Source organism: Mus caroli, chromosome 5 (assembly GCF_900094665.2).
Source record: "Mus caroli chromosome 5, CAROLI_EIJ_v1.1, whole genome shotgun sequence".
Lineage (NCBI taxonomy): Eukaryota > Metazoa > Chordata > Mammalia > Rodentia > Muridae > Mus > Mus caroli.
In genome coordinates this window covers 132,801,183-132,820,521 of record NC_034574.1, presented here as the reverse complement: position 1 = coordinate 132,820,521, position 19,339 = coordinate 132,801,183, and the positions used below count along the sequence as shown (strand labels likewise).

The 19,339-nt window shown below is 49.9% G+C and overlaps 1 protein-coding gene across 5 annotated transcripts in view; it reads left to right on the top strand.

Moving 5' to 3' along the window:
* The window catches only part of Mad1l1 (mitotic arrest deficient 1 like 1), a 317,003-nt gene that overhangs the window by 223,078 nt on the left and 74,586 nt on the right, over nt 1-19,339 (top strand). For all 5 annotated transcript variants that reach the window (XM_029477688.1, XM_021162520.1, XM_021162521.1 and 2 more), the window contains one exon: nt 13,529-13,736. In XM_029477688.1, the coding sequence (XP_029333548.1) occupies nt 13,529-13,736 (208 nt within the window). The remainder of the gene's footprint in view (nt 1-13,528; nt 13,737-19,339) is intronic.

Below are 19,339 nucleotides of genomic sequence, written 5' to 3'. Positions count from 1 at the left end.
GCAGCAGTGCGGTTAGGGTGCCCAGCCTTACCTCTTCCTGTGCCCACACCTGCCGCACATAGTTCTACAATTTCAGGGTGTCACTTACCATGAGACACCCATGTCAGGCAAGGCCCTAAGATAATGAAAAAAACAAAAGAACAACAACAACAAAACCCACCATTGTCTGGATCCTTGAGCTCCAGGTTGTGCCAGCACAAGTCTCTGGTGGCTCCCAGCCCTTACCTGAATGCTGAGTGACACTAAGGAGGTGGCATCAGTGCTCTCTGTGTGAAGGTCATGGATCATGGAAGACGGTAGCATACCAGCATTCAGACGTCAGAGCAGAGTCTTCCAGAGTGTCCTCTAGGAGCATCTCAGACAGTCCCTGCCCACTGTGACTTCTCAGCCCAGTTCTTTCCCAAAGACCTGCACTGTCTGTGAGGCCCACAGAGCACTGCCCTTTTCTACGTCATGTAGTGGTGCCAACTGCACTGGCCAAGCCAGACACTCCTCTTGCTGATGTCTTGAACTCACTCACTCTGCCTCACCCAGCTATGGCTAGCACTCCTGTCCTGCTTGGCCTAGCCATGGCCAGCACCCTCCTCTCTAGGTGTCCACAGAGACTGTGTTGTTGCAGCTTTTGACCCTCGATCCCTGCCCAGGTCCCCAGTGCAGCTCCCCATGGGCAATGGCCTACCTCTCTAGCAGACTTGGAGTCTTGACTACAGTCCTGGGAGTAGAGTGAACATAGAGGCTCAGCGTTGTCTACATGCCTGTTCTCCTTGCACCAGCATGTCAACTGATGTCTCTTAGTCTGGAGACTTCCTTTGTGTCCCTCTGGAACAGACCTGCTTTTGTCTTGTGTCATGCTCTATGCACTATTATGCATGGACAGTTTCTGTGTGGGAACTCCTTGTGGACCTTCACCAGTCTTTCCTATTTTTTCCCTTCCCTTTTCTTCTTTGTAATGTTCAGATTGTACCCAGGGCCCTGGATATGCTAGGTAAGTGCTCTACTGCTGACCCATGCTCCAGCCCCTCACAAGGAGATTCTAGGCAGATGCTCTACCATTAAACTATATCCCCAGCCTTCTTTTTCTTTTTTTTTTTTTCTTCTTTTTTTTTTTGTGAGACAGGTTCTCACTATGTTACCCAGGTTGGCCTGAAAACCTGCTCTGTAGGCCAGGCAGGCCCTGAAGGACTTGTGATCTTCCTGTCTCAGACCCTGTGTAGCTGTGATACCAGGCCTGCACCTCACACCCTACTGTGCCTTAGTATTTTGCACAAAATGAGCAAATGTTCCTCCTGACTGTGCCCTGTACCAGGGCTGGGAGCTGGCCTTGACAGAGGAGCTCAGCATCTCTCCTGGCATGGCCTCCAAGCCCTGCCTTGCAGAGTGTCTGTGAGGTGAGATGCTCAGTGAAAGGACAGAGCACAGACCACAGAGGTGAGCGCAGGCAGCTCATGTTTATTAACGCTGGAGACTAAAAACAGCCGGCTTGCTGATAGGCATTAGTGTGCTGAATTTTCACAGGCGCTGATTTCTTTTGATTGTTTTTGAGCAACGGATGTACCCTCCATACTAAGCCCTCCTCCTCTTGATGTCACCTCCTGCAGAGGTTAGTCCCTTGGGCCTACAGGCCCTTAAGCACCAACTACTTCTTGCTGGAGCACTGAACTTGCTGGAGCCCTGCCTTCTAATGAATCCAGGGTCCTCATACTCCACAGATCCTAACTTGGACCCTTAGACCCCCGACTATTGCCTCAGCACCCTGGCTTTCGATTAGCAGTCTTGTCAGGAGACTGAGGTTTTCTGACAGTCTCATGTGTGCCCAGTGGTCCCATCTTGCAGTAGCTTTGTCCCTTTCTAGCTTATTCCCATTGGCATCTCTAACTGAAGCCTGCTCAGCAGCACACATGACCCAGAAGCCAGCTACAAAATCTGTCTTCCTCTCTTGATACATCTAAGGTTTTGGTGATCTCACTTTTACATGGAAAGGGAGAAAAATAGAAAAGACTGGCGAAGATGGTAAACGCCCACACAGAAACTGCTCATACATGCAGTGTGCACAGCAAGACACGGGACAAAATCAGAGCTATTCCAGACAGACACAAAGGAGATCCCAAGACTAAGAGACATCAGCCAGCATGCTGGCACAGGGAAGGCAGGCATGTAGACAACACTGAGTCTCCTTGAGGTTTTTCTGAGAACGTTAGAAGTCTAATGGTGGTTCCTCCTCCTCCTCTTCTTCCTCGTCCTCCTCTTCCTCCTTTTTCTTTTTGCTATTCAGAAATAGAACTCAGCCTTGTACATCATAAGGGATCTACTACTGAGCCACACCCCCGTCCCTCACTGGAGTCTACACAGGTGCTGTACCACTGAGCCACACTCCTAGTCTCTGGTTGGTTGATTCTAGTCAAGTGCTTTATAACTAAGCCACATTCCAATGTCCCAGCACTATAGAAACCTGTGACTAATATTTTTTGGTAAATTGACATTCTCTCACACATTGTCCTGCAGAAAGGTACATTGAGAGGTGAGCATAGTGGCACCAACATGGAGACTGTCTACGCAAACTGCCTCCATGGGGAGCTGATTGAATGGAACAGCTGCCAAGGGCCAGGAGAACTACATAGAAAGAAGAGCAGTGCTCTATAGGGTGTGGCATAGCTGGCACTATTCAGCATCCTTTTTAACCATCTGCACCCAAAACAGATGGTCTAGGTTGGTCCAGGTGGCCGGCCCCTCTTTCAGTGCCAGCCTTACAGTATTCTCTGTTCAAATGAAGCACTCTCTGCCATCACGTATGGTGTTGGCAGATATACCACTGGCTCTGCCATTATGGATAAGACTCTGATTTCTAGGGGAAATGTCTTGAGAGGTTTTATGCTGCTTGCTGCAGATGCCATGACCATTGAAAGACCCCTTTGGAGCCTTCGATCTTAGCAGTCAGCAGTCTGAAGCAGGAGGACAATGAGTTCAAGGCCATCCCAGGCTATATAAAGAACTCTGGTTTTGTTTTTGTTTTTAAAAAAAACAAAAACAAAAACAAAATAATCTGAAAGCACCTTGATTTGACCATGGTCTGTCAAGTTTAGAAGGTTCAGAGACAGGTTCATTCACTGGGCTCACATGGAGCACTTGTGTTCGTGGGTAGATAAGTAAATAAATAAGCCGTGGTCTTTCTTTATCATGGAATATTCTTCAGCTCAGAATGAAATCCTGCCACCTGTTGCAGTTGGAGATACTGAAGATTTTCACTAAGAAAACTAAGGAAGTCCATGCAGGCGCATTCCCTTGAGTATCAGATTCCTAGAGACGCAGAGTGGAAAAGTGGGAGCTGAGCTGGGGCGGGAGCAGGGAGTTAGTATTTAATGGCACTTTCAGCTGGGGAAGATGGGCGTTCCGGATGATGCCCGTCACAGTTATACAACTTTGGATGTGCTTAACTGGCTGCACACTGAGGCATGGTTCAGTGGGTATTACACAGTTAAAAGAAGTGGGAAGGAACTGCTGATACGGCTCAGTTCGTAGAGCACTCAGCATGTGGGAAGCTTGAGCTTTTGTCCCAGCACCACATAAACTGGGCATTGGGTACACACTTGTAATCCCAGCACTCGAGCTGTGGAGGAAGAGGTCAGCATCATCAAAAGGTTCAGGGTCATTTCCTGGCTTACATAGTGTTAGCAAGGACAGCCTGTGCTATGTGAGACTGTCTTTGGGAGATATATGCATGCATACATACATACATACATACATACATACATACATACAATCTTTGTCTGATAGAGACCCAGGGGCAGGGATGGAAGTTCCTGCCATGCACATCAATGTGCTAGGGGTGATAGCTCTCAGGCCCCACCCTCACAGACTCCTACTCAGCCCTCATTGACCCTTGACCATCATCTCTTAGTTGATCCTTCTACTGCTGGTTCATGTCTCTGTAGTCTCCTTCCAACTGTCACCAAGAACCAGGCATGGGGGTTGGGCAGCAGCCAGTTACTATACAGTGAGGAAGTCATGAGAACAGACACTACTTGCTTTCCAGAGTTCCTTCTGGCTGGCCCATTGTGGGGTTGCTGGGAATGACAGCCTAAGCTATGGCCTGGTAGACACAAATAGGATACCTGCCCCTCCTCTAAGAACAGTTTCCACTTCATGTCCACACCCTAACTATGCTGATAACTAAGCTCAGGTAGCCAACCTTGTCACTGGCAGTGAGGCCGTTGTCATTCTCAGCGCTGTGTGTCACAAGGCTGAGATTAGTTAGGATCCTGAGGACAGCCCAGCTCATAGCTGCTGGAGCTGGGCCAACAGTTGAGCTCAGTTGAGTTGGTCCTCTATGTTGGTTCTCACCTTAAGCATACCCATACATCAACTCCGGAGCCTCAGCCTTCTAGACCCATCTGCTTCCTCATTTGCTTTCTTGAGAGCATTGGGTTGCAAGATAGATGGAAAAAGGAGGGAGGGAGCATGGGCCCAGGGTCTGGAGGTCTGTCCTGACAATTCTCTGGCTTCTGCTGTGGCCAACTATCTCTGAGCTTTAGCCTACCTAGTCCTCCCCAGTGCTGTCCTGTGCTGTCCTGTGGTGACTGGTCCAGTTTGTTGGAAGGCACACAGCACTGCATATCCCCAGGTGGTCACTCTCCCAAACTGCTGCCATAGTCCCAGGGTCTCACTTTGGCTTTGCCAGCTCTGAGGGGATTTTTGTGTGTGTGTGTGTGTGGTGGGGAAGGGTGGTTCTGAGCTTATCTGAAGCAAACTGGATCAGACAGTTTTTCTTGCTGAGAGAGTAAAGATGAAAGAGGGACTGATGACCCACAGGTCCTCCAGGTGACAGAGGGCTTTGGGACACAAGTGCTTGAAATGTGTGGCTCCTTCTATTTGCTGCTGGCAGCACTTCTGATTCTACTCTGATGGACAAGGACTGATGGGTGTCATCTCTTTGCACCTGGTAACTCTTGGTAATGGTCTCAGTTTGGTAGGCATTCTTTAGTTCTTAGCGGTATCTCGAGGAAACCTCAGATCCGCAGACCATTGAGAGACAGCCACCTGGGCATGTCTAACATGGGGCTGGGGGCAGGGTCAAATAGACAGGCCTTAGTTTCAGCACTTTAGCTTTAGGGATGAGTATGGACAGGTGGACAGGCAGACAGACTTTAGAACCTAAAAGCATTGGGTTGGTTGACCCTTTGGCTTTTGACCCCATGAGCCACCTAGGTGACAGTTGCCCACCCTGCAAAGCTGTTGCAAAGAACATGTTCACATCTGCCTACCCTCTTGTCCTTCCCAAGGACTTGGAGCCAGTAGGTGATACTCACGGCCCAGGAACAGCTGAAGCCCTTAGAGGAAGCAGCCCAGTAGGCTCGTTTCAGAGCACGAGGGTGTGCTTGGGACTGTAGATCACTGACTTCCAGACCAGGCTTGGCCCTGCCAGGAGGCCCAAACAGAGCAGCTGAAGAGAGAAGACCCTAGGCATCCTGAAGCGGCCACCAGCCTTCTGCCCTTCTTTTTGAGCTCTGTCTGAGTGCTGGCCTGTGCATGAGAAAGTCAGATACCCCCTTTCCCTCAGATCTACATTGACCAGTTGGTGTTGCCCAAGTCTTGTGCTGGAAGCCTGAAGTGCATCCTTAGGCAATCCATTGAGCCTGGGAAAACCTGCCCCAAGAGCTTCTTGTCCCAGTTTACCCCCTCACAACACACACACACACACACACACACTCTCCAGTTCTCTCATGTTGCTGGCTGAGCTCACAGCCCAAGATCTAAAGGGCTAGATATAGAAGAGGCTAAGGTCTGGTGTGGGCAGCTCTCTAGGCTGTCCCCTGCAAAGGGGTTGCTATCATGGAAGCTACCAGCCCTTCCTTGGATAAGCAAGGCTTACCCATGGTCCACTAGGACTGTATACTGAAGTTCAGCAGTCCAGCCTGGCATCTGTGCTGTGGTAACACACCCTGTCCCGTTTTGCGATCTACCATAGTCACCTGAAACAGGTACCTGAGGATGTAGCCCATCCCTGGAGTTGCTGAGGGCAAGTCAGAAGTGTGGTCCAACCTGGCCTCCTGAATAAGCAGGTTCCACAGACTGTGGGGCAGAGGAAGCCACATAGTGACCACCTGGGGGCCCTGTGGTCCTCACTTGTAGCTTCTGCTACTTCCTCGATCTGGCTCTGTCTGCTACTCCCAGACCCACCCAGCAGCCCAACAGAATCCTCACTTTCACTATGGAGCTGCAGAGCTCAGCTGGGAGAGGTATTGATTTAGTTTTGAGTTGAGTGACTTATAAATATGCATGAGGATCGGCAGTTATTTAACTGTGCTTTTTAATTCTCCTCATGTTGCTGCCTCTTTCCAGCACGGTCTCTTGGTATTCCAGTCAGGTACCCAGTGGCAAATGGTCTTGGCTTGCTGCCTGGACCTTCCCTGGGGCAACTGGACCCAGAGGAGTGAGGTTTGGGGCAGCTGTTCTCCAGTGGGGACATAGTGGAGAAATCTGGTTCTACTGTAGGGTCAGGAGCCAGGGGTTGCTTTCCTCTGGACTTTAGTTTTTAATTTTCATTATGTTTTTATTATTTATTTATTTTGTGTGTCTCTTTATGTGAATATGCATGCACCATGGCACACATGTGTGAACAACCTGTGGGCATCACTTCTCTACTTCTATCATGAGGGTCCTAGGGATCAAACTCAGGTTGTCAGCATTGACAAGTACCTGTTCTTTTTACCTACTGAGCCATCTCACAGGCTAGGTTGTTTGTGTGTGTCTGTGTGTGGATACACTCACTGTATACACCTTATGTGTACCATGTGGGTACTTACAGGTGCCCATGTTGGATACCTTGCAACTGGAGTTACAGGCAGTTGTGAGCCATCTGATGCAAGTGCTGGGAACCGAATGTGGGTCCTTTATAAGAACAATAAGCACTCTTAACCCTCAAGCCATCTCTCTAGCCCAGAAGGGTTCGTTTTGTTTTGTTTTGTTTTTGTTTTTCCAAGACAGGGTTTCTCTGTGTAGCCCTAACTGTCCTGGAACTCACGCTATAGACCAGGCTCAAGTTGTATAGAGGCTACCCTGAGTTACAACAGCAGGAAAGCTGCATTACTGTGACTCTGAAGATCAGCTTATGATGTGGCCTCTAGTCCACAATCACTCTGTCTTGATGGGTATATTTGGCCAACTCTCCACAGGCCAGCCAGTCCTAGAACTTCATCCCTTGTCACACTTGAAGCAGAGGCCATGTGTCCTCCAGTCTCTTCTGGGGATCGCATGCCCTTTCATATGCTTTTCTTTCTTTTTCTTCTTTTTCTTTTTTCTTTTTTTTTTTTTAAAGATTTATTTATTTATTATATGTAAGTACACTGTAGCTGTCTTCAGACACTCCAGAAGAGGGCGCCAGATCTCATTACGGATGGTTGTGAGCCACCATGTGGTTGCTGGGATTTGAACTCTGGACCTTTGGAAGAGCAGTCGGGTGCTCTAACCCACTGAGCCATCTCACCAGCCCTTCTTTTTCTTTTTTCGAGACAGGGTTTCTCTGTATAGCCCTGGCAATCCTGGAACTCACTTTGTAGACCAGGCTGGCCTCAAACTCAGAAATCCACCTGCCTCTGCCTCCCAAGTGCTGGGATTAAAAGCGTGCGCCACCATGCCTGGCAGAAGGGTTCTTAAAGACCAGATTCACTATGACTGGGAAGATAGTTCAGTGGATAGGACCCAAGTTCAAATCCCCAAGCAGCCATATAAAATTCCAGTCATGGCACATATAACCTCAGCAATGGAGGGCCAAGAGCTTTCTACTGACTAAAACAGTGAGCTTCCAGGTCCGTGAAAAGACTCTGTTTCAAGTCAGTAAAATTAAGAACAGCAGAGGAGTGACCCAGCCCAGCTCCAGCTCCTGCTCGGGCTTCCATATGTACATCTGATTATATGCTGTGCACTGCACACACACAAAAAGGGCTAAATTCACCATGTTCCCTTCATAGAGGGAAACTGAGGCCTGGAGGCTCAGAGGGCCTGTGGAAGGCCACTCACACTCACCTCTGGTTGGAGAGCAGTGGCTGGTCACCTCAGCTTATCTGGATAGAAGGTCACAGAGTGGGCAGGAAGAGCCATCTGCCCTTCAGAGAGTCTGTGCCATGCCCTGGAGGAGCCCCTGCACAGACCTGCCAGTACCACTATCAATAGATCTGGGCAGGGGCCACAGAAAGTCCCCAGTGTTGACACCTTCCTGCCACACACACTGACTGTCAGCTCCTGTGTGTCCACCATCATTAGCAGAAAACATCAGCTCGCTCGTTCAGCAAGTGAGATGTTTTTGTTTAGTCAATGATTGCATCGTGGTTTCAAAGGAAGGTTCCAGAATTTTCCTTTTGAGATTCTTGTCAGTGCCTCCAGTTTCCTCAGCTGCGAATCAAACAAGGCAACAAATTTTAGCAGCAGATTACAGCCATTCTCCCCTTTATTCCTCAAAGCTGTCATCCTGTGGCAGACTCAGCGAAGTTGCTCACTTGCTCCCATCTGTTCATCTCGCATGCTCACCGGCCCCCTGGACAGTCTTCTCCATATTAGTACTGATGTCCCTGGGCCTGAAACAGGCAGCAGGTGTGCCTGGAAGCCAAGCAGACCCACACCAGTGCTGAGACAGGATTTAGTGTGTGGACATGAACGAGGCACTTTTCTTCTCTCGAGTGGTCTCTGTTGCCTCTGCTGCAGTTAGAAGCATGTGACTGCCTGGTCCCTCAAGTGCTCAGACATGCCCAGGCACGGAAGCAGGTATGTCTGGCAATACCTCCTGGGCAGGTGGATTGGCACATTTTAGAAGGCACTGACCTGTTTCCCTGGCCTGTGGTAGCCCCTCAGGGTCCAGCCTCCCTCCCATGTTTGTTATGTAGTTCTTGACTGGCCCTCCCTTGCAGTAAGGGCCTTGGTGTGTCTGGTGGTGGTAGCACTGATAGCTCTCTCTGGTAGTCTTGAGGCTACACAAGCCTTAACATGGGTGACACCCACCCAGCTCACCTCCTGCACCATGTGACCCTGACCTCTGCCACTCAGTTTCCTTCCTAGTCCAAGCTTGAAACCCCTTCTCTCAGCCCTGCTATAGGACTTGAGCACAGAAACCTAGGTGGGTACTGGGTGCACACATGACTGTGGACTCAGACGATGCCCTTGGCTCTGCCTTCTCCCTCTATGTGATATCTACACACAGCTGCTCCTTCATCTGTAACCCTTGTGCCTCCAGGTTATCATGTAAGGAAGAGAGTTCTTAAATTGAGGTCACTTCTGTCTGCAGCAATGGCCCCATAGCTACTCAGGAGTAGAGATGCTGTGTCTGTCACAAGAGGGAGGCCAGCCTGTTTCTCTGGACCTCTTGGTTCTTTATGCTTCAGTTGGTGATCTGATTTCTAAGCGTGTGAAATACATTCTGGCCCGAGAAATGTTCTATTTGTTAAGCATTCATCCGGTAGAGTCTGTGCCATACCAGACACACTGTCAGTGCCAGAAGCACTGTGAAGAATGAGACAGACAGCCCTGTCCTCACGGAGCTGACCTCTGCTAGGGGACAGCTAATAAAACAAGTGTTTAAGATGACGAAGTGTGTTATAAGGTGCAGGTGCTGTGGAGAGGGAACGGCAAGGGTAGTGATGGGCTGTCACTTGTCGCCTGTCAGTGCCTGGCTGGGTACTTGTTTTGAGTAAGCACTGATGCTTTGCTGTTGGCTTCTGATGGCTTCATGCTCTACGGAGTGAGACAGTGGCCTGCCTTGGAACTCCTCGTGGCAGGAGGGGCTCAGGCTGGTGCCTCCTTCCTTATCCCTCCCTCCCTCCCTCCCTCCGTCCCTCTCTGTGTATATGTATGTGTCTGTCTGTCTTTTGAAACAGGGTCTCACTTGTAGCCTAAGCTGGCCTCAACCTCACTGTATATACCAGGCTGACTTCAAACTCCTAGAGATCCTCCTGCTTCTGCCTCCCGAGTTCCAGGATAAAAGTGTGCACCACCACACCCATCTCCCCAGGAGTCTCGCACTGTCTTCTGTGTTGTGTGCTCAGTATGGGGCTATGGAAACTGTTCCAAGACCAGTTATTCCTCCCCTCAGCTTGAGATCTCCCAGACCCAACCTGTCAGCCTCTATAGCACCCAAACTAAGGACTTAGTTGTAGGTTTTAAAGTCTGTAAAAAGAAAAATCAGGACTATCTTAGGCTACATAAAAATTCCTGTGTTTGGGTGAGCATGGTTTCATTGGCACACGTGATGCTTTTCCCTGCCAGTTCCCACGCCTATAGTCTGTGGCTGCTTTCTCACCAAGCTGTGCAGTGGGCACTGGGACAGGCGGTAGCCCTGAAGAGCTGGCTGACTCCACAGGCAGTGGCAGGCTGGGCTCTGATCCCTTACGCAGCTCCCAGTGCTTGGGCTGGGCAGGGAAGCCGAGATGCGTGTCCAGCCCCAGGGCTGTCACAGCGGGTGTGGGTGATGGATTTCACATGCTTGGTTATCTCCCCGACTGGTGAAATTGCACGGAATAACAGACTGTTGAAATTGCACAAGTAACAGTCTCAACCCTGAAAGCCAGGGAATCAGCTAGCGTTCCGGGAGCCTCTTCATCCCCAGGGCTTTACAAGATTCTTAGGAAAGCTCTGAAGAGCCTGCCCGGCCTCCCCCTCCCTCCTCCTTCCTAGTTCTGGCTGGTGGCCTCCTCCTTCCCCTCCTTCTGATGAGAATATACTCAGGATGTGACCTGGGAAGCCAGGTTTGCAAGCCCTACTGTTCCCTACAGGTAGTTCTGGCACTTTCTGCTCCCTATTCCCTACACACACACACACACACATACTACCCTATCCCATATGAGGATCTTACTGTTCTGCTGCTCCTCTTAACCCCTCGCCCCCCACCCCCACCCCCAAGCATATCTGGAGGGGTGGCTAAAGGCCGACAGACTGTGTGTGGCCTGGGTGACATACTCCAGGTAAAGATCATACTGCCCTTCGGCACTACAGAGGGGCAGTGGCCTACAGCAGCTTAGCTCATGGTTCATGGAGGCTTATTAACCACCAGCTGCCTCACTAAATGAGTCTCCCAGCTTCTTTACTCCTTTGTGCCTGGTGGTCTAAATGGGTGGGCTATTTTCCGTTCCCTTAGCAGATATCCTGGGAGGGAGACTAAGGCCAGAGGAGCCAGGAAGCCCCTATATATGGACATGGGGTTCAGTTTCCCTTGCTGAACAGCCACTGGCACCGGGGCTTTGAAGATTGGATCCCAGATCCATCAGCTTAGGGCTTATCACAGGCCAGTTTTCTGCCTCCATCCCACCCTCTGTGCCAGCCCTGTTGCATGCCTTAGAGCAGGGGTTCCTGAGGAGAGGTTGGCCAGAGAAGACAGCTAACTCCTTGTTTGACTTCCTGAGTCACCTCAGACCTCACTGAAGTCTGTCTTGGGCCCAGTGGAGGCAGCAGAGGGCCTCCCATCTTTCATGAGTTCCTTCAGTGACTTTGCGGTCACCACCATGGCACACTGTGGTCCCCACCACATGGCATATTGCAGTCACCACCCATTGTTTACTCAGTGCCATGCAAGACTATACATCCTTTCTTCATGGGATGCCTGCTTCGTGCTAGGCATATGGCTGTCTCGTTGCTGCAGTCTGGGCTTTCCTGATGGCTCATGTGTGTACCATTCTGTGCTCATTGGCTCTTTGGGTTCTATGAGTTATCTGTTCATTCATTTTGCCTCTTTTTCAGGGGCTGACATTTTCATTTTTATTTATTTATTTATTTATTTATTTATTTATTTATTTATTGTTTTTCGAGACAGGGTTTCTCTGTGTAGCTCTGGCTGTCCTGGAACTCACTTTGTAGACCAGGCTGGCCTCAAACTCAGAAATCCGCCTCTGTCTCCCAAGTGCTGGGATTAAAGGCATGCACCACCACGCCTGGCAGCTGACATTTTCTTGATTACTTTTGAGTTCTGAATAACATTTAGGTGTGAGCTGATCAGAGGAATGAACTACGGAGAACAGTTCCACTCTGAGGTTCACCTCTTTCCCTAGGACCCAGAGTATTTTCAAATATAATGTATCCCCCTCCCCCATGCCGCCGCCACACACAGTCCTTTTTTCCTTTTTGATGTAACCCAGATAAACTTACAGTTCTCAGACTCATAATTCTCCTGCCTCAGTTTCCCGAATGCTGTTGCTGTACCTGCTTCCATTTGTTTCTCTCACACCAGCATATGGTCTGTCCTACCTGAGACATCGTCATCACAGGATGAAACTGTCCTCCATTCTCAGCCCCCTTCAGGGCTGGAGAGGTGGCTGAAGGGCACCCACATGGGAGTTTCCAGCTGCAACTCCAGTTCCAGGGGATCCAGCACCTCTTCTGATCTCCCTGGGCCCAGGCACTCATGTAGTACACACATGTACACACAGGCAAAAGACTCACAAAGTAAATGAATCTATAAAAAATGTAGTCCAGCCTTTTATATATTGACCTGGCTTCCTGGAATTGGCATCTGTGTGTGAGATGTTGAGGTCACAGACATCCTGTCCACCCTCTCCAGTGCCACTAGTCTCAGTCATTGCCTTTGGAACATGTGGGGATAGATACCTCCTAGAATCAGCCACATTGCTCTCCTGTGCTTGTCCCTGGCTTGAGGAAGCAAATGTTGGTGGATGGCAGTCCTAGGCTAACACTGTTAGCTTCTGTTAGGCACTGGAGTGAGTCTGTGGGAACTCTCTTTGCTGCAGCCATAGTTTCCCTGTAAAGCCATCCTAGGGAGCAAGGTACTCTTGTGTGTTCAGTTCTGGGCCTCCCTTTCCTAGACCTCTTGCAGAGAAGGATAGATGGCAGGCCTCACAGGGCTGGAGAACAAGCACTATGAGACTAGTCACTCAGTGTTGACATCAGGATTATTGGGTGTGGACAACTGAATGGGACACAGATTATACGTGCTAGGCAAATACTGTACTACTGAGCCACACCCTCAGCTCTCACTGACTGATTCTAAGCAAGTGTTTTACCACTAGGCCACATCCTGAGCCCTGCCCCCAGCCCCTCACTGGGGGATTCTAGGCAGGGGCTTTACCTAAGTGTTGTACCACTGAACCTCATCTCCAGTCCTGTTTATTTGAGACAGGGTCTTACCAAGTAGCCCAGGCTTCCCCTGTACTCACTCTACGGCTCTAACTATCCTTGTATTTACAATCTTCCTATCTCACCTACAGTGTAGCTGGGATTACAAGCCTCTTGTCCCTTCTAGAACGTGACATTGAATATGGTATTTAGGTAAATTGAGCAGGGTGTTGGTGTGTCTAGAACACCTGTGATGGCCCAAGGAGAGGAAGACTGTTTTGCTTATTTTCTCTACCAGTTCTGTCAGTGGTCTCTGCACTCTAAGAGATGAGACCCCAGATTGGTAACAGGCTCGCCTGCACACGTTGTACAAGGGTTGTCACAGCAGCTACCACACCGTGTCTTCCACCAAATGCTCATGTGCTCTGTGCTCCTGAGCTCTTCATCCATACCCGGTGACCCTGTGCTCTGTTTGCTCCTCTAGGGTGACTACAACCAGAGTCGAACCAAAGTGCTACACATGAGCCTGAACCCAATCAGCATGGCCAGGCAACGCCAGCATGAGGACCATGACCGGCTGCAGGAGGAATGTGAGCGCTTACGGGGACTTGTGCATGCCCTGGAGAGAGGGGGCCCCATCCCTGCTGACCTGGAGGCTGCCTCCAGTCTGCCCTCATCAAAGGAGGTGGCAGGTAGGTCTCCTCACCCAGTCCTCTGCTCTCTGGAAAGGTATACACATGGGTTGCATGGATAGCCTAGCCCACTGGCCCTTGCATCCAGCTAAGATGTATTGCTTCCCTGCAGCCTTAGCAAACAGGGTTAGTCATCCAAGTTTGCAAGCAGCTAAGATCGTCTCAGACCCCCCAAAACTAATTAATACCATTTATCAGTTTATATGTGGCCCATTAATCATGAGTAAATCCAATCCTCAGAGAAAACAGGGCCATCGTTCACTGGCCTAAGCACACATCTCAGAGCCCAGGGCCCTTTGCAGCCAGGCCCAAGATTCCAGGGAAGAGACAGTCAGTGCCTCTCACCACCTTCTCCAGTCAGTAAGTCAGGGTGACAGCCATCAGAACATGTACCTGGCACCCTTGAGGCATTGTGGTGGCCACTTGGCACCCATCACTGAGCCTTGGTAAGCAAGGCAGCCATGGGGTCCTGCCCCACCTGTTTTGCTCTAGAGCTCTGAAGTTTAAACTTGTGGGTCCAAGGGAGGGGCTTGCACTAGGTCTGGGTAAGGAGGGAACTGGGGCAACATATGCTTGTGGCAGATCCTGGAGCAACCCTGCCTGTGCTGAGACCACTCTTGTTCCCCTACACTTAAGGGTGTTTCTGCCTCCCTGCCCCGGGACTGGGGTGTGAGTGTGGGGCTCCTGTTATCTTGAGGTTTATGTCTTGCATGTGGTTCTCAGCTACTTCTCATCCTACAGTCATTCCTGTTTCCTTTCTGTGTATCCGTCTTCTGGTCCTAAGGAGGCACTTGACGTTTCTAGTGAGAGTCTTGAACCAGGGAGGGTAAACTGTCATCAGAGAGCCCTTTCTCCAGGACTGATCTCAGGACAGAGTGGCAAAGACAGATCCTCCTGTGCTCTTTGTCCCTGCAGTCCTGTCCTGGCTTCTTCTGTTTGCTACCTCAGCCTGGGCCTTCATGAAGGGCTCCTGAAGACAGTGTCGCTCCAGACCTGGGGACCTGGAGTGATTGAAGGCACATGTCAGGGGCCAGGCCCCAAGGACCCAAAGTCTGAGCAAGAATGGCTGGCTGGTGTACCATTTTTCGTCTTGTCAAGCAGAGGTGCTCTGAGACGCAGTCAGTTCCTGGGCTTCTATGCAGAGAGCCTGGCATAGAGCAGGTACTCCGTATGACTTGTTGTCCGTGTCGTTACCCATAGTCTTGTGACCTGGCTTTAAGGGACACCTGCCAGCTTTTGGGTTCTACTCTGACAGGCATCCAGTTTGCCAGTGGCCTTTGTGAGTCTTGTGATTCCTGTGTTGCTGTAAGGGTCAGCTCCAAGTGGCAGATGGTATAGGTCAGGACCCTGTGTCTCTTGGCAGCTTAGAGGATCCTGTTGGCTTACCCTGTTTCTCTTTTCGTGAGTAGTTGGCTCCGGTGTGTGCATGAAGTGCAGCTCCTCACTCCCTATCCTTCTCCTCTACCCTTCTCCCACATCAGCTTTTCAGAATGAAGGAACTTAACATTGACCCTCTTATATGCCATGTGTCTGTTTTTCTGCACCCTACACATGTAAAACAACCCAGTCCTCCTGGGTTACAGACCACTCACTCTCTGCAGTGAGCAGGAATAAGCCCTAGAAGTTCTGAGTTTGCAAGCTCAACACTGGCGGCCTCTACAACAGATGCACCTGCCTGTCACTGGCTCCCAGCAGCCCAGACTCCGTAGAGGGAGACAATTCAGTGGTTTTCAGGTTCCTTCTGAAAAAAGGTTGACCATGTGTGTAGGGACCAAAATCCAGCCTCCCAATGCTGCCGGGCCTCAGTGTGTGTGGCCCCCTGCTGTCTCTGGCCTCTGCCAGTGAGCTGGTTAATTGCAGTTTAATTAGGCATGCATTAAAATTAAAACAATCTCATCTTGTCAGAGTGACACATGGGAGGTGATCAAATTTATCACTGCTTGACTTGGCACAGAGGATCCCAGAGGTGTCTCTGAGGAAGAGCGAGAAAGAGAGCTGGCTTGTGGGCTCCTTTACCTTTCTGCCTCAGGGCCTCTTTTGGGCTTGAGGGTGGTGGCGGAACATAGATTAGCTCAGGGTCTTCTATGTAGCACAGGCTGACCTTGAACTCTCCATTCTCTTGCTTCAGCCTCCTTAGGGCTGGGATTAAAAGCATGCAACATTAATGACTGACTGGGGTTGACACTTGACACCTGGGCCTGAAACACCGTTAGCTACACTTGGACCATGTAACTTCAGGGCTTCTGGTGCTCCAGCCTGGATTCACATGTTCCCCATATCAGTGGCCCTGGTTGTGGGACCTCCGTCAGCTGGAGTGGCAAGGGAGGGTCAGGGATTCCCCAATCAGTTTGGCAGCTTTGCTTTGATACAGGCCAGTCACAATCCTTGTCATCTTGGAGAGAGGTAGACTGAGCAGTACTTAAATGGGAAAGATGTCCGCTTTGGGGAAATGTCAGTGACTTGCTCTAAAGCCCCTGAACCACAGCGTCTATAGAATAATGCTGGCTGGTTGGGTACGTGCCCAGTGTAGCAACCTCCCTTCCCTTTCCCATGTATAACAGCAAAATATCATTGATGCATATGATCTATGTGGCAGGGGCAGGGATACAGGATGACTATATTTAAAGAAAAAAAAGCTGACATTATTTTAAAAATAAATGTATTAGTTCTCAGCAAGCCACAGAATACTTGGTACACTGTAGAAACTATAAAATCCAGAGCTTGGTACCATAAATAAAATTTTATTGAAACATGGTCTTCTTGATGTTAGGAGTACACAGCTGCAGAGTTGAGCTCCCAGAGAATAGTAGAGTTCTAGAATTCTCCAGAGAGGGGCTGGGTGTGGCTCAGTGGTAGAGCACCTGCCTAGAATCCCCCAGGGAGGGGCTGGGGGCGTGGCTCAATGGTAGAGTCCCTGTCTAGAATCCCCCAGGGAGGGGCTGGGGGTGTGGCTCAGTGGTAGAGCCCCTGCCTAAAATCCCCCAGTGAGGGGCTAGGTTGTGGCTCAGGGGTAGAGTCCCCCCAATGAGGCATGACTCAGCAATATAGTGTCTGTCTAGCAGTTCCTGAGGGCACTGGGTTCCAGTGGAGTACCAGTACTTGGGGGCTGGGGCCTTCTTAATTAAAAGTAATGAAATGGATGAGCCTTAAGTTAAGCCTTTCTAAACAAAATCATTTCTTCTTAAAACAACAATCCTTAAAGTTATGCTCCAACACAAATACTGTAAGGAATGAAGTTGTCAGGTGACAATTCTGACAAGAGAGTAAAAGCTCTCTCTGCCCTCAGTAGTTGAAGAAACACATTTGTAGAAGATGTGCTCTCTCAGTTTCTAGGGCTAGTGCAGTACTGTAGCAGTTTGGACTGTATAGATCCATGTGGTACAGCTGCGTATGCTGATCTCAGTCAAGACTTTCAGCAGTTTCCTCCCAATATGAGCTGTGCTTGGCTCCAGGTATCCACTCCCAAAACCCAAGACCTTCATCCACCTCTATCCCTCTGTGTATACAGAGCCATATCCCCAGCTTCCTGCACCTGGCAGAGCACCTCAGATCTGGTTTGCACACAGAGTAGTCTCTTTTGGGTAATGCTCACAGTGCTCTCCTCATGCTTCTGTGATGGATGCAGCAGGCTAACCCCTGGGAGGGATAGAGAATATGAGCACAGTGCTGTCATCTGTCCTGCACCTGGGGAGAACAAGGAGCTTTCCACCGTCGAGCCTCCAAGGAGGAGGCTGACACCACCCAGGATACCCAGCCAGACCCTGGACATAGCCCCACTGTTAAGTCATGTGACTGGTTACAAAAGTGGCCCACCCTCCATCTGCTCATCCCTCTACTCTTCTGTTGCGATATTGTCTGGCCTTCGCCATGTTCTGTTGAGTTGTGCTAGGGACCAAATCCATTTAGGGCAAGTAAACAGAAATAGTGCCACTACACTTTCGATTTGGGATGCTCATAGCTATATTTAATAATGCACACACACACTTGGTCATGTGGAGTGAGCCCAGCATGGACATAGGGAACAAGGTTAGCCTTCCAAGGACTTCAGGGAGACCTGGGGAAGGAACCCAAGACAGCCATTGAAGGCTAGAGAGCAGGGCTGCCTGTAGCTTAACTACTGGGATAATTATTAACTGCTCTCAGTGTCCTTAAGGAAAAAGCAAAGGCCATAGTTGTTATTAAAACTGATTGCTGGGTCAGCTGTGGTGATTCACACATATCATTCCAGCACTCAAGGCACCAAGTTACGGGATACCTGGAGCTACAGCGTGAAATCCTTATAAAATAAAGGGGAGAAAAGGAAATAGGAAAAGGAATATCATAATTATTGAAAGAAGATAAATGGAATAAAAAGAGCCAAACAGAAGCCCCTGAGCCCAGGGTCTCTTTTGTGTAAGAAATCAGTACACATGAAATGAGCAGTGAGCAGAAGGCCACAGCGACCATCACACAGACATCGTTGGGACAGTTCTTCAGTGACCCTGACCTTGAGCCACACACTGAAGAGAGCCAGGACAGCCTGGAAGAAAGTACAACTGTTAATCTGCTCACTACGGAGCCTTTGAAGCCTAAGCCAAGCCTGTTGGTACAGGCTGGGACCACAGCTACTTGGAAGGCAGAAATGGAGAGCTCAAGTTGACGGGCAGCCACTGTCTCCCTAAGCTGTACCCCTACAGGAGATGGGACCTGGAAACAGAAGCCTTGGGAAGCTCACAGGCCAGCCAGCCTGGGTGCTCACTGGGGAGCAGAGACCTTCCCTCAGACAGGAAGACGAGGACGGACACAGTAAAACTGGTCAGCTGACCTTCATGAGTGTATTACGGCATGTATGCATGTGCAGGAGCACATGCTCATAAGTATCATACATGTGCATCTCACTTTTTCATGTGTTTGTATGTCATACATATCACATGCATGTTTATACATACAAAGTTGGGTTTTTTTTTTTTTCCTGTTCTCATGAAGTTTAGCTGCCAGCTGAGTCGGCTGTGAGAGGCCCTCCCACTCTGATACCTGAGGTATTGCGTCAGTCACAAAGTAGTCCCCTTCCCACTCACTTCTCTGGGTTCAGCCAGAACTTCACAGGAGCTAGTGTGGAAAATAGATCCTGAGCTGGAACCAAGGAACAGTGTCAGGGATTCCCCACAGCTGGATGGGACTCAAGAGTGGGGCTCCTACAGGGAGCATGGCGCAGAACCCTGCCGTGTCAGGCTTCTTGTCCCAGGTCCGGTAGAGCTGAAAGCTGTTCATCTAGTGAGCATGGCCCTGGCAGCACAGTAGAGTGAGCAAGGGCCTAGAACTGGAGTGAAAGGGCTGAAGCTATACCTCAAGTTTTGCCTTTCCCAAGAGTCTGAATCCCTGGCCTCCCTCTCAGCTGCTCCAAGGACTGTGCCTTATAGTGGAGAGCTGCCCTGGGCAGTGTTCTCAGCATAGCCTCCTCTTTTCAGTGTCTCTAAAGTGTAGTCCAGGCCTAGCCTTGAGACTTGAGTCTGGGGAAGCCCCCTCCCTCAGCCAGTTTCTATTCTGTGGACACCACCTGGGCTTCATCCAGAGCCAGGGTGACCCCAAACCTCTATCAGAGCTTATGCCTGGAGCCCTGCTCC